This window comes from Podarcis melisellensis (genome assembly GCF_964234715.1).
Source record: "Podarcis melisellensis genome assembly, chromosome: 2".
Taxonomy (NCBI): Eukaryota; Metazoa; Chordata; class Lepidosauria; order Squamata; family Lacertidae; genus Podarcis; species Podarcis melisellensis.
This window is the reverse complement of record NC_138529.1, coordinates 123431314-123443646: the sequence shown is the minus strand read 5'-3', so window position 1 is coordinate 123443646 and position 12333 is coordinate 123431314. Positions and strand designations below refer to the sequence as shown.

The 12333-nt window shown below is 57.1% G+C and overlaps 1 protein-coding gene across 1 annotated transcript; it reads right to left on the bottom strand.

Annotated features, from left to right (window-relative positions):
- Positions 1-3158: 3158 nt before the first annotated feature.
- On the bottom strand, positions 3159-11770 carry BRD2 (bromodomain containing 2). The gene is made up of 12 exons (XM_081900426.1): positions 10851-11770; positions 9042-9342; positions 8005-8142; positions 7646-7787; positions 7289-7500; positions 6800-7174; positions 6064-6192; positions 5707-5961; positions 5358-5587; positions 4834-5147; positions 4211-4333; positions 3159-4115 (listed from the first exon to the last, which is right to left on the bottom strand). The coding sequence occupies exons 1-12, from the start codon at positions 10877-10879 to the stop codon at positions 3985-3987; spliced, it is 2379 nt and encodes a 792-aa protein (XP_081756552.1). The 5' UTR covers positions 10880-11770; the 3' UTR covers positions 3159-3984.
- Positions 11771-12333: the final 563 nt, after the last annotated feature.

Genomic DNA, 12333 nt, shown 5'->3' with positions numbered 1-12333 from the left:
AAACAACTACCTGACATTCAGAAGACATCTTAAGGCAGCCCTGTTCAGGGAAGTTTTTAATGTGTGATATTTTACTGTATTTTTGGTTTCTATGGAAGCCGCCCAGAGTGGCTGGGGAGGCCCAGCCAGATGGGTTGGGTATAAATAATAAATTATTATTAATTATTATTCTCTCTCTTTCTCTCTAGCAGCTTGCACTCTCTGGCTTTAACCCTTAAGGCAACGAGGCAGGGAGGGTGTGTGGAAAGGTTTGCAGAAAGCTCCTCTGTCTACGGCCGGGCACCTTCCCAGCTATAAAAGGAAACAAAATGCCAAACCTGCACTGCTTTTCCTTTCATGCACGAGGATGGAAAAGCAGAGGCGCTGGATAGGAATTGTGTTGCGCAGGCGCATGAGAGGAAGGAGTAGACGAGGCGAGGGGAAAGAGCAAAGGCACGCTGCTGGGCAGAATACTTTTGGCACCTTTTTGCCATGTTGTCACCTCCCTCACTCTTGACATCCCCTTGTTGTCTGCCCCCACTGCCCCCTCTTCCTCTGTCCCAGGGGCTGTCTAGTCCAACCCCCTGGAAGACAGGAATCCTTTGCCCAATGTGGGGCTCTAACCCACAGTCCCTGGATTCAAAGTCTCATGCTCTGCCGACTGATCTTACGGGCTTCCTGTATTGTGAAAAGGTGGGCTGTGGGTCTTGTTCAGCTATCACAAGAGAACACCAGGGGCCCTGCTGAATCACAACACCAGAACCACAACATCTGGGATTTGCACTCCACAATGGGGCAGGAGTAGTTCCAGAATTTGTCTGGAGCCCCCCAAGACATTTGTATTCCTTTTGAAAAAAATGCAAGTGCTCCAGTTGGGAATGATCCCACAAGCTGTGTGAAGAGCTTCATTTTTGCCCTCATACGCATCATTTTATTTTATTGGAGGATCCTCTCTCTTGCTACCCACAGCCCCAAGTCCTAGGATTACAGATTTCAAACAATCCAGGCTGCAGGATGTATCAGTGGAGAAGCTCCCCTTCAAGAGCCTCATCCTCTCAGTGGCCCAGTACCTCCAGCCTGACTGGATTTCCATCAGTGGGGAGAGAGGGGTGCAAGAATGTCTCTGCCCCCATACATGGGGCATCCCAGAGGCACCTAGCAAGCTGCTGTGGGGAGCCAGTTTAGTGATATTTATTAAGAGTTTATAGATTACAGAAAAAAGAAAAAAAGTTAAACAAAGCAAAACAATACAATACATTACAATACTTAAAAAACACTACTTAACAAAACAAAAATAAAGACAGAAACAATTAAAAACACATCCAATATTTCCATATCTTGCATTTTATTTATTTGTTTCATCGACCTCCTCACACCTCCCTTTTTGTATTCTAGTTCAGTTAGCTATTTCAGCAAATCCTTTCCATCTTTTTCAGTTTTTGTCCTGTAATTTATCTTAAAACAGTCTAATCTTACTTTTTCCCCTTTGGCCCATTAACAATATATTTTTACTTAATTCTTTATAACATTTCTGCTAAAGCCATATAACTTCATTCCAGCATCCTTCTAACATTCATTAATTTTACAGTGTTTCTGTAAATAGTCTTTAATTTTTTCCCCAGTCTTCTTCCACCGACTCTTCTCCCTGGTCTCAGATTCTGCCAGTCTTTTCCGCCAGTTCCATGTAGTCCATCAACTTCATCTGCCATTCTTCCCGGGTGGGTAGATCTTGTGTCTTCCAATGCTTTGCGATGAGTATTCTTGCTGCTTTATGCTACACATAAAGCAAGGTCTATCCTTCTTTGGCACCAATTGGCCGACCATGCACAGGAGAAAGGCCTCTGGTTTCTTCAGGAAGGTATATTTAAATACCTTTTTCAATTCATTGTAGATCATCTCCCAGAAAGTCTTAACCCTTGGCATGTCCACCAAAGGTGAAAGAATGTACCTTCAGTCTCATTACATTTCCAACATTTATTTTCCCCATGTTTCGGCCATTTGGCCTCCATTCGGCCATTTTCTAAGCCTTCGCTTCCATTGGTGACAACCATCTTGGGGTTTTATTTTCTAACAAGCCCTTATATCTTATCCAGATATTAAACAGTGCTTTTCTGACAATATGGTTTTTAAACGCTTTATGTGCTTTGACCTTATCATACCACAGATATGCATGCCTAGTGGTTGGGGTCTCTTGAAAAGCGGTTTCCATGTGTCATTTCCACCCACCACTCACCTGTTTTCCCTTGCCAAACTCCATGCCCCACAGTGCCCTCCTCTCCCCCAGTCAAGCAAGAATTGCTTTCAGGCAAGCCCTCCTGTGTGCAGCAGGATGAGTAAAGCAGTGGTGGCCAGCGTTACCACCAGGGAAGGGGCTCCAAGCTCTCCCCTATGGCCAGAGATGGTCTACAAATGCAGCCACCTTTGGCCTTCAGCAGAAAGGGGAAGCAAGTGTCAAGCTGATGGGGAACCTCAAAATTCTGCTCTGTGTCACTCATTAATTTGTGGGCAAGGGGGAGAATTGTCCAGTCTGCCCGTCTTCTTGACTCTCCCTGGGCTTACAAAAGTGCTCTAGGCCGTAACTAATCATGCTGGATCAGGCCAGTGGCGGATCTGGTCCAACATCCCTTCTCGGTGGTTGACCAGAGGCCAGTTATGGGAAACGAGGAAGCAGGACGCAAGCCCAAGAGACCCTGCCTTCACTGCCCCCTGCAGGAGGGACTTGCAGCTTGATGTGTGAAGTACCTACCTTTGCTCCAGTTTTCTGACCCTCAGCTTTATCAGGTGACCCTGTAGTTTTTCTGCAACAACCATCTTCAAGTCCCTCCCCTACGCAGCGGAAGCTGAGCTACTCAAGTGGGTTTGTGACGGCAGCGCAGCCAGCAGGCAAAAAGATTTGAAACCGCACATTTGTGATATTCTGGTTTCCCACCAGGAAAACGGAAGCTTCACCCTGGCGTATCTGGAAGCCCCACTGAAGGGTGATGGTCAACAAGCAGGGGTAATTACAAGAGCAGTCCTAGATGGCCCTTGAGAGTCTCCTCCAATTCCCCCGGAAGCAGGGCTGCTCAGGAGACCCTACAAAGCAGAGGAGCCAAGCCCTGGTGGCAGCGAGACCCTCGACAGGAAGGCTGCCTGTGCCCCAACGCTGCCCTCTTCCCCACTCAAGCCACACCAGCCTGTACAATAGGTTTTTTTATTTACATGTTTAAAGAACCAGAAGGCTTAACATACAATAAGATGGAACAGAGCCCTGGAAGGTGGACACGGGCAAGGGGAATAAAAGGAACAGTAGAAAAAAAATATACAGTCAACATAAAAAAACCCCTCAAGCGGGCTGCCCTCCCCCCTCAACCAGCCTCCCTTGAGGGGCGAAGAACATGCTGTCTCGATTTTGCCCAGGGACGTCAACGGTCGCACTCACTCCAGATCCCAGGGAAAGCCACCGACGGGAAACAAAGAAAAATAAATAAAGGAACCTCTTGAGTGCCTGCCAGGGGGAGTGTCAGAGGAGGAGCTTCTCCCCACAAGAGTCTTGTCTCCCCCTCAGGGCTCCAAGTCCAAGCTGGCGGGGCACAAACACCCCAGCGCAGTTCCTCGCCCCCAAGCTGCCCATCCAGGAACGGAGCGTCACAAAACCAAAACTTGCTAAATGCTTTTATAAAAACCACAAGTTTGTTTCCTAAGATTCAACCAAAACAGGAAAACACTGCCCCTCACGCTTGCTGGAGCCAACTGTACAGAGTCGGGGTGCCCCATGCCACAGCGCCAGCTCTCGCCCCAGGGCCCCAAGGGGGGCGGGACGACAGGGAAGCCGCCAGCCAGCCGGCCGCAGCCCTTCCGCCCCGGGCGCCCAGCTGGAGGGGGGGTGGAGGGGAGCCCGCTCGTCCGCCTGCGCCGCTCTCTTGCCAGTTCTGGTCCTGCAGAACCTCTTCCGAGCAGGCTGCCATCGCTGGCCGGCCAGCCACCCCCCGGCGGCTGCTGCTGCTGCCACCTCCACCAGCCTGCCTAGCTGGAGTCAGAGTCACTTGTGTCCGAGGAGGAGGAGGAGGAGCTGGAACTGCTGGAGTCGGAGCTGGAGCTGCTGGCGCTCAGGCGGGAGACGGCCACTTGCTGCGCGGACTCCGGCTTCTCGTTGGCTGCACAGGGAGAGGGAGAAAGGAGAAAGGTGAAGGACGCCAGAGGGTCAAGGACAGGAGAGAACCAGGCCCAGGAATCAGGAGCCAGGGCTTACTTTTCTTGGGGGGCTTCTTAGCAGAGTTCAGCTGCCCGCTGACGTCCTGTAGGCGCTTTTCCAGCTCCCGCTTCTTCTCCAGGGCCAGCTCCTCCTTCGTCTTGCCCACTGGCTTCTTCAGGGCTGGAAAGAAGAAGGAAGGAATTTACTGGGGAGCTCCTCTTCCCCTTGCGCCCTCAATGCAGCTCTCATTTGGGACAACAGGAGGGCAAGCACTACCCAGCTCCACAGAAGGAGAACTGCTTCTCAGACCTCTGGCTGACACCCCTGAACACCTCCATTATCCCTTTACAGAACATGGCTGCAAAAATCACTACAGCGGTACCTCTGGTTAAGAACTTGGTGGGAAGGGAAAGCCCACCAAGGGGGTCTTCATGGATCCCCATCCCCAAGCAGGGCTGGGGGTTGAGCTGAGGCCCTCCAATTCTCCCGGTTTCCCCCTGGCAGGAATCCCTGGGGTCATGGGGCGCCTGGCTGGGGAGACCCCACCCCTCCCCTTCCAGCACCACTTATTCCCCAGTCCCGGACTCATTGCCATTTTACTGAATACCACCACTTAGCAGCCAAGCCCAAACCCCAAAGTCCTGAAGGGATGCATCTTGTCTCCCGTCGCCCCCACTCACTCTCGCTGTAGGGCTTGCGAGGCTTCTTCCGCAGGCAGGACAGGACGTAGCGCTCCAGCTCCCGCAAGGTGGAGGGCTTGAGGGTCTCGAAGTCGATCTCGATCTCCTCGGGGTTGGAGTCGCGCAGGGAGGGCTCCCGCGACTGGATGATGTGCACCACCCGGCCCAGCTTCTCCCCCGGCAGCTTGTTGATGTCCAGGCTGAGCTGGCGCTTCTCGTCATACGTCATGGGCTTGCTCTCCTCCTCCTCCTCCGAGTCGTAGAGCACAGGGGCCGGCAGAGGGAGGGCCTTGGCGCTGGCCTTCTTCGAGTTCCTGGGAAGGGGAGACACGCCTTAGAGACAGGGGCCCCACCGCTTGCGCACTGGGCGGGACCCAGCCAGCGGCAGCTGTCAGGCATCTTGGCTTGTGCTACAAGGAGTTCGCCACGGTCGATCCGCCGGGGAAAGAGAGTCATCAGCCAGCTGCTCGCCCTGCTCTCCCCACCCCGACCCCCATCGCCACGCACTCGCTTGCCCCACTCACTTGCCGCCACCACTGCTGCCACCTCCTCCGCTGCTGCCTCCGGCTGCCTTCTTGGACTTCTTGAGCTGGGCCTGGTGGGGCCGGGCTGCCTCCTCCTCGCCTCCCGCCTTTCCCCCTTTGCGCTTCTCCAGCTTCTTCTTCTTCTTCTTGTCCTTCTTGTCCCGCTTCTTCTTGGGCTTGGAGACTGGGCCTTGAGAGAGGGCAGCCAGCTGTTCGTGCACTGCCCGCAGCTGGGGAGGCAAAAGGGACATGGATAAGGGGCTCCCAACCCCACCAACTGCAGGCGCCCTTTCCTCAATCCATGGCCGTGATCAACAGTGGCTCAAAGCCCCAGCTCTCTCTGCCTCACCTGTTCCTGGAGCTCAGCCAGCCGGTTGGCCCGCTCCTCCTCCGAGTCGGAACTCTCCTCGCTGTCCGACGAACTCTCGCTGCTGCTCTCGTCGTCATCCCCCTCCTCTTCCTCTTCGTCGTCGTCATCATCGTCGCTGGAGGAATCGTCTGAGGAGGACTTCATCAGGAGGCCCGGCTGTGGGAGTGACGTGGAGGGGGGGTTGATGTCTATGGGTTCATCTGGCATCTTGGCATAGCTGAACTCGAAGACATCCTGCGGGAGAGCAGCAAAGACTCGAGCTCTGCTACTGAGGGGCAGGGTCACGGGGGGGGGAGGGAGGGCTACCAGCCTCTCTCTTCTTCCCATCAAACTCACCTGCAACTTACGAGCCATGGCCACCACGTCATGGTCAGGGGGGTTGTACTTGTAGCAGTTGGAGAACATCAGCCGCACGTCAGAAGCAAACTCCTGGGCGTCACGGTATTCCCGATTCTCCATCTTGCGCTGAAGCCACAGAAAAAGAAAAGGAAACCGAAGGTAGGTAAGTAAAAGGGGAGGATCATGAGCTTTGCAACACGCAAGGAGCAAACAAGCCCCCCAAGACTGGTGTTTTGTTTCCTTAGTTTGCCCTTATGACTGCAGAACGTGGCCAGTTCACGCTAAAAACCAGTGGGACTTGGGTGGGGTCTCCCCACCGCTGCTTGCCCTGCTTTGCCTGCCCTGGCATTGTCACATGACTTCCCTTCCATGCTCCCTCATGTCCCTATGGCCTCTCTCCTCCCCTCAACACTGACTGCAAAGCCCACTGGGGCAGAGATAGCAGCAGATATAAGGAGCCTGTTCAACTGCTGGCACTGAAAGGTTAGCAGAGGGCACGTTTTCTCCCTGGGACAGAAACAGGCCACTCGTACCTCCAACAAATCTATTTAATCTAGACTGTGGAAGCACCTGCTTGTATGGTGAATATGCAAGAAGTCAGCAGATGGATTTTACCTAAATTCCACAGCACAGACAACCATGTTCTGGAAACCCCCCTTCTCCTGTGCCCAGGAGTCGTCGTCCCCACTGCTCCTCTCCCCTTCTTCTCTGTGGTGGCCAAGCCCCCGCCTACCTTGATGGTGCTGAGGTCCATGGGATGCTTGATGATCTCATGGTAGTCGTGGAGGCCCAAGGCGGAAGCGTCGACCGGCTTGTAGAAGGGCCAGGCGTAGGCTGCGTGCTTCTTGGAGACGAGCTCCTTGAGGATGCCGTTGCAGTACTTGAGCTGCTCCGAGAGCTTGCCCCTCTTGGAGGTCTGGTGCTGCTGGGAGTCGGGCAGGTCTTTGCGGGGGGGCTTGATGGGGCGCCCGCTCTCCCGCCGGGCCGGGATCTTGGCTGCCTTGGTCTCCAGCACGGCTGCGGAGGGAGAGGACTCTCCGCCGCTGGTGGCGATGATGGCTGTGGGGGTCGGGGTGGTCGTGTCCGCTTTCCGCTTCACTCCTTTCTTCTGTTGGGGGGCAAGAGAACACTGCTTAGGCTTCCAAGCCAGATTGGAGGGGGAACCCCAGGCAGCTCAAGGCCCCCACCCACCTCCCTCGGCTGCCAGCTCACACAGGCTCACCTTGGCCACCGGCTGCGTTGGGGCAGGCACCGCCAGCACCGGCTGGGAGGTAGCAGTGGAGTGTAGCGGCTTGAGGAGAGGCGTAGGGATGACCGACGGGTGAGGGATGTTGATGACGGTGGTGGGGATGTCTGTGGGGTAGAGCTGGGCGTGGGACACGGAAGAGATGGCCGGCACCTGCTGAGCAGCTGCGTTGGCTGCTGCCAGGAGTGCTGGAGGGATAAAAAAGAAAAGTGGCTCTTTGTTAAACTGGAGGCAGCCTGCCCCCAACTGGAGCAGAACCCAAGCAAGCCAGCAGGCACCCTAGCCACTTCTGCCCCAAAGCCCACCCACCCCAACCCCCTCTCGCGCCATTACCTGCAGCCCGAGAGGCCCCCTTCTTGTGGCTGTTCTTGGCCACGGTGATCACAATCTCCTGCTCCTCCTGAGGCATCTGGGCCACCTTCTGCAAGAAGATCTTCTCCAGCGTTTGGGCCATCAGCACAATGTCATCTGTGGGCTACACCAAGAGAGGCCGTGATCAAGGCATGAAGTTGTCAGCAGGCTGCTCTGCACAATCTGTGTATGCGTCCTTGTCACTTGGAGACGCTCCACACACTTGGGAGTCTCTCCCCCCCCCCAAACCCCTCACAATTTATGCAGCCACTTCCCTGACACTCCAGCCATGCTCCAGCCTTGCGGCAGCTGCCTCTCCCGCCACACGTGCAAACCCTAACCTTGTTGTAGATGTAGCAATTGGTGAACATGGTGTTGAAGTCCTGCATGCACTCGGCTGAGCTCCAGTAGTAGTTGTTTTCCAGGCGCCGCTTGATGGTGCCCATGTCCATTGGCTGCTTGATGATCTTGTGATAGTCCTGGGGGCAGAGAAGAGCAAGCAAACCCACATGGTCACCCCAAAGAGCACGGCACACAGGCCGCACCGACCACTGGGCTACCCAGGCTCCTGGTCAACACCACGTCCAAAGGTCCCTTCCAAATCTTGGCTACAGGTCGGGAAAGGGCAGGGACTCTTGCGCAGCCTTACAAAGAGCAGGAAATAAATGCTTCTCAGCTTGCTAGGCCGAGAGGGGATTCTCGCTTCTTTCCCTGGGGTGCAGAAAGGGTGCCTTCTGTCAAGAGACTAAAAAGCACCACCTCAGCACCCCTACTGTGCACAAAGAAGCTAGGCAAGGATAAACCTAGGTGGATTTTTACCTCTGGGCTTTAACTCCTTAGGTGCCACAGGTGCTGGCCTTTAATTTGGGGGTCACTTGATGTCTTCTACAAAGTCATGGATGGGAATCTGCAAAACGCATTCAGGGCACAAGATTAGATTTGGGGCAGCGTGAGAGCGCAAAAGCGGCTGAATTGTCTCATCCATACCTTTGTAGGGGACATGGGGGGGCGGGGATCAGGGGAGCTGCCCCAGGTGAAATCCCTGGCCAAACCAACAGCCTTAAGATTGTTTGGGGAAGAGACGCAGCTGAGCTCAAACTCGGGGAACAGGCGACAACAGGCACATTTCCCTCAGTATGGAAAAGCCTTGCCTGCTGACTGGGGTGAGCAACCCATGGAGATCCCCAAAGCACCCTGAATTTTAGCAGCCCAGCTCAGGAATCCAGAAGACTAGCTCAGCACACCAGATACAAACAAGAACCTTGGTTCATGGGATGAGGCAGGAAGCGATCCAGTAACCATAGCAACAAGGGCATTATTAACACAGCAGAACCCGCCCGCCCCCAGCCCCCCCCCAGGCAAGGAGGAAGCTCATTACCGGAAGACCCAGCTTGACGGCATCCACCGGCTGGCGGAAGGGCCAGGCGAACTGGTGCTTCCAGAGGGCCTTCATCACCACTTTGTGGAGGTACTGCAGCTGGTTGGTGACTCTGCCCGGCTTCTTGGGGTTTGAGACCTCCGGAGGGGCAGGGTTGGCTGGGGCCAGCTGAAGGGCCGGGACGGAGGCCATGGTGGGGCTCTCGAAGCCCTCGTACAGAAGCGACGGCTTGCGGATCCGCTTCCCCGGCGCAGACTCGACTGCCAGACCCACCAGACCTGCATTGCCCTCCCCAAGGATCCTGCAAGACAGGGAGAGAAGAAGGGCTGTTAAGGCAAGAGCCGGGTCTGCTCCGATTCTGCGGTGGATTTCGCCACCTACCACGCTCTCCTCCCTCACATGAGCCAGCAAGTAGAACATGGAGGAGGGTAGCATTGCCCCCCCCACCTGTGCAAAAGTGTAGGAGATGCCCGTTCTGTCACCTCTTGGAAGAGAAACACCAAATTACATCCCTAAGGGCAGCAAGGCAGCGGAGCCAGCTCCCAACCAGAGCCAGGGGAAACTCCAGAGACCAGGCCAACCGAAGTGCTGACCCATCTGCACCCACTGCCCCCTTGAACCTCAGCACACTGGCACACAATTTCCAGATTGCAACACTACACTTGCTGCCCACAAACACAGTCCCCCTTAAAGTACCGCCATGAAGCCCAGTAAACAGGAGGGTGTCGCAGGAATCCCACCAAGGCAAACTAGGCACACTCCGGAGAGCAGCGACAACATCGTAAAACAGTTCCAAATATGCCCAGGATTGGTGTTTTGAACCAGAGAACAAGGACTCTTCCCCCAGGACCAATGGGGGGGGTTAAACATCTGGGAAAACAGAGACACCAGGCTTCCTCCATAGTCAACATGCTCATAAGATGAAAAGGACAGAGTGCATTGCCGGTTGCTGTGGTGCTGCCCAATCAGAGCGAGGGAGACAACAAAATGAATGGCTGACCAGGCCTCCACACAATGGGGCCAGCCAGTTGGCAAGGAGCAGTTAAGCCAAGGTGGGTTCTGAGTTGAAAAACCAACAGGGGGGGGGGATGCAGAATTCTGATCTGTCTCCTGGCCCACAAATCCAGCCGTGGCACATTCTGAATACAGAGCCACAGATTCACAGGCTGCTGCCTTAGTGCACAAGCCCAGCGTGCAACAGTAGCTGCCAATCCATCACCCAGGACACCTGCGGCTCCACCACCAGCCCTGGGAAATGAGCCTGTTGGTAAACAGAGTGAGGGCATCAAAGGGCAGCAGCCCTGCCACCCCGGGAGAGGAGCGCTTGCCCCCAAGGCGTTACAGGGTCTCATGACAAGACAGCTCCCAATGCTATCATCATTCCCTTCACGGGCAACTCAAATCCCTTTAAAGCCATCCAAATAATTCACACAACTCATTGCTGCGGGGGTCACACCAGTGAATAGCGGGTGGGTGGGTGGTGGGGGTTGAAATAAGAGGGGAAAGAGCTGGCACTGGAGTTGCAGCACTGCAAAGGCTCCCCAGAGGAAAGACGGGCGACGCAAAATTGTTGCTAAGCAATGGCGATGTCCAACGTTTCTCCTTTCGACACACGCAGGCGGGGAAGCCTCCCGCAAGTGGCACCGCGAGTTCAAAAGCGACGCCCGTCATGTGACACAACACAGCCAGGTATGCTCCATCAAGGCGGGCAGGCGCGCGCACGGCTCGCTGCCCTCCCCCCCCGGGCGACCCCCGATCCCCCCCCGGCCCGGCCGCCCTCTCCCCCGCCGCCCCCCCCCGATTACGTACTTGCCGTTGGGGTTCACGTTCTGCAACATGCCTGCAGGGGCGGCTCCAGCGCCAGAGGCGGCAGCTCCTCCCGGGGGCCCGGCTCTCTCCCGGGACGGTCCCGCTCCAGCCGCCGGCGCCTCCGTGGCCTCGGGGAACCCCCCCACTTTGCTCGGCGGTCTCGGCCTGGCGGGGGGAAGAAACTGTCCTCGGCGCCTGGCTCAGGGGCGCATCGCCGCCGCGCCTCCCCCCGCCGAACCGGAGGCAGGCGAGCCCGGCTACTGCGGGGCCCCCATCGGGGAGGGGGCCGCTCGCCCCTCCGCCGCCGCCAACAACTAGGCGCAGAAGCTAGGAAGATGGCGGCCTTTGCAGCGGCAGGACCCCGAGGCGGGGCGGGCGGGGGTCCCTGCGGCCAGCCCCCCGCCGGGCTCCCACCGCGCAGGGGCGCCGGCAATATAGGGCGCGCCCGTCTCCGCCGAGGCCGCCGCGTCCGGAGGCGCCGCTCCCCCGGCGAGTCGTCGCGGTCCGAGGCGCGGATGGCACTGGATTGTACTGGGATTACTGGCCGCACTCCACCTTTGCTCTCCGCCGCGTAGGTGGGGGCGGATGTTGTGGGGGGAGAAGAGGACGCTACGGAAGCCGGGAGGAGGGTCCGCCGAGCTGGCGCCTACAGCGATGACCGGCGATTAGGGGGCCGCCCGGCGAGGATGGATCTGGATTGAGTCCGCCCACCCTGCCCGGCACTCTCTTCCGCTCCCAGGCCAGGATCCTTCCTCCGCTCCAGCGAAATGGCGCCTCTCGGCCTGCCCCCGACCGCCCTTATAGAGACGCTCCCCGCGCTCCCATTGGCCCGCAGAGCAGCTGACATCACCATCCCGCCAAGCCACGCCCCTTCGCCGGCTCGGGAGAGCCCTCTGGGCGGAGGAGAGGCCGACGCCGGCCGCCCATTGGGCGACTCCGCCATCCATCACGCTCCCCCTTTCCGCCTCCTGTTGTGCCTCCCCGCTCCGTCGTCCCCGGCAGCCGGCTCGCGCATTGGGCGGCTCTGCCATTCGTTGCCTCCCGATTGGCCGCCCTGTCACGTGGGGGCGGGGCGGCGGTTGGGAAGCGGCCGTTGGTTGTTGTGGTTCTCTGCTCACCGCGGGGGGAAGGGAGGGGGAGAGAGGCAGCAGCGCCATTTTGTGGCAGCCCAGAGAAAGCAGGGCGCGGAGAGGGCGAACAATGAGCCGACCGAGCGGCCCCCCGGGCCCGGGAAAATCTCCTCGCCCTTCCTTCCCCGCACGGGCAGAGCGGCCGCGAAAGTGAGGGCAGGGCGCGTTTAAATAAAAGAGAGAGCATCGTTGTCCCTCAGGTCGTTCTTCCCGCCAAAACAAGAGCCCCTCACAGCGACACAAGAAAAGCCCCGTCGCCTCAGCGCAGCAGCCCGGGATCGAGGGGCGAACCCCTCACAGCGGGGCGGAAGCACCCGAGGCGCACTCCAAAACGCCGCCTGGAGAGGGGTCCC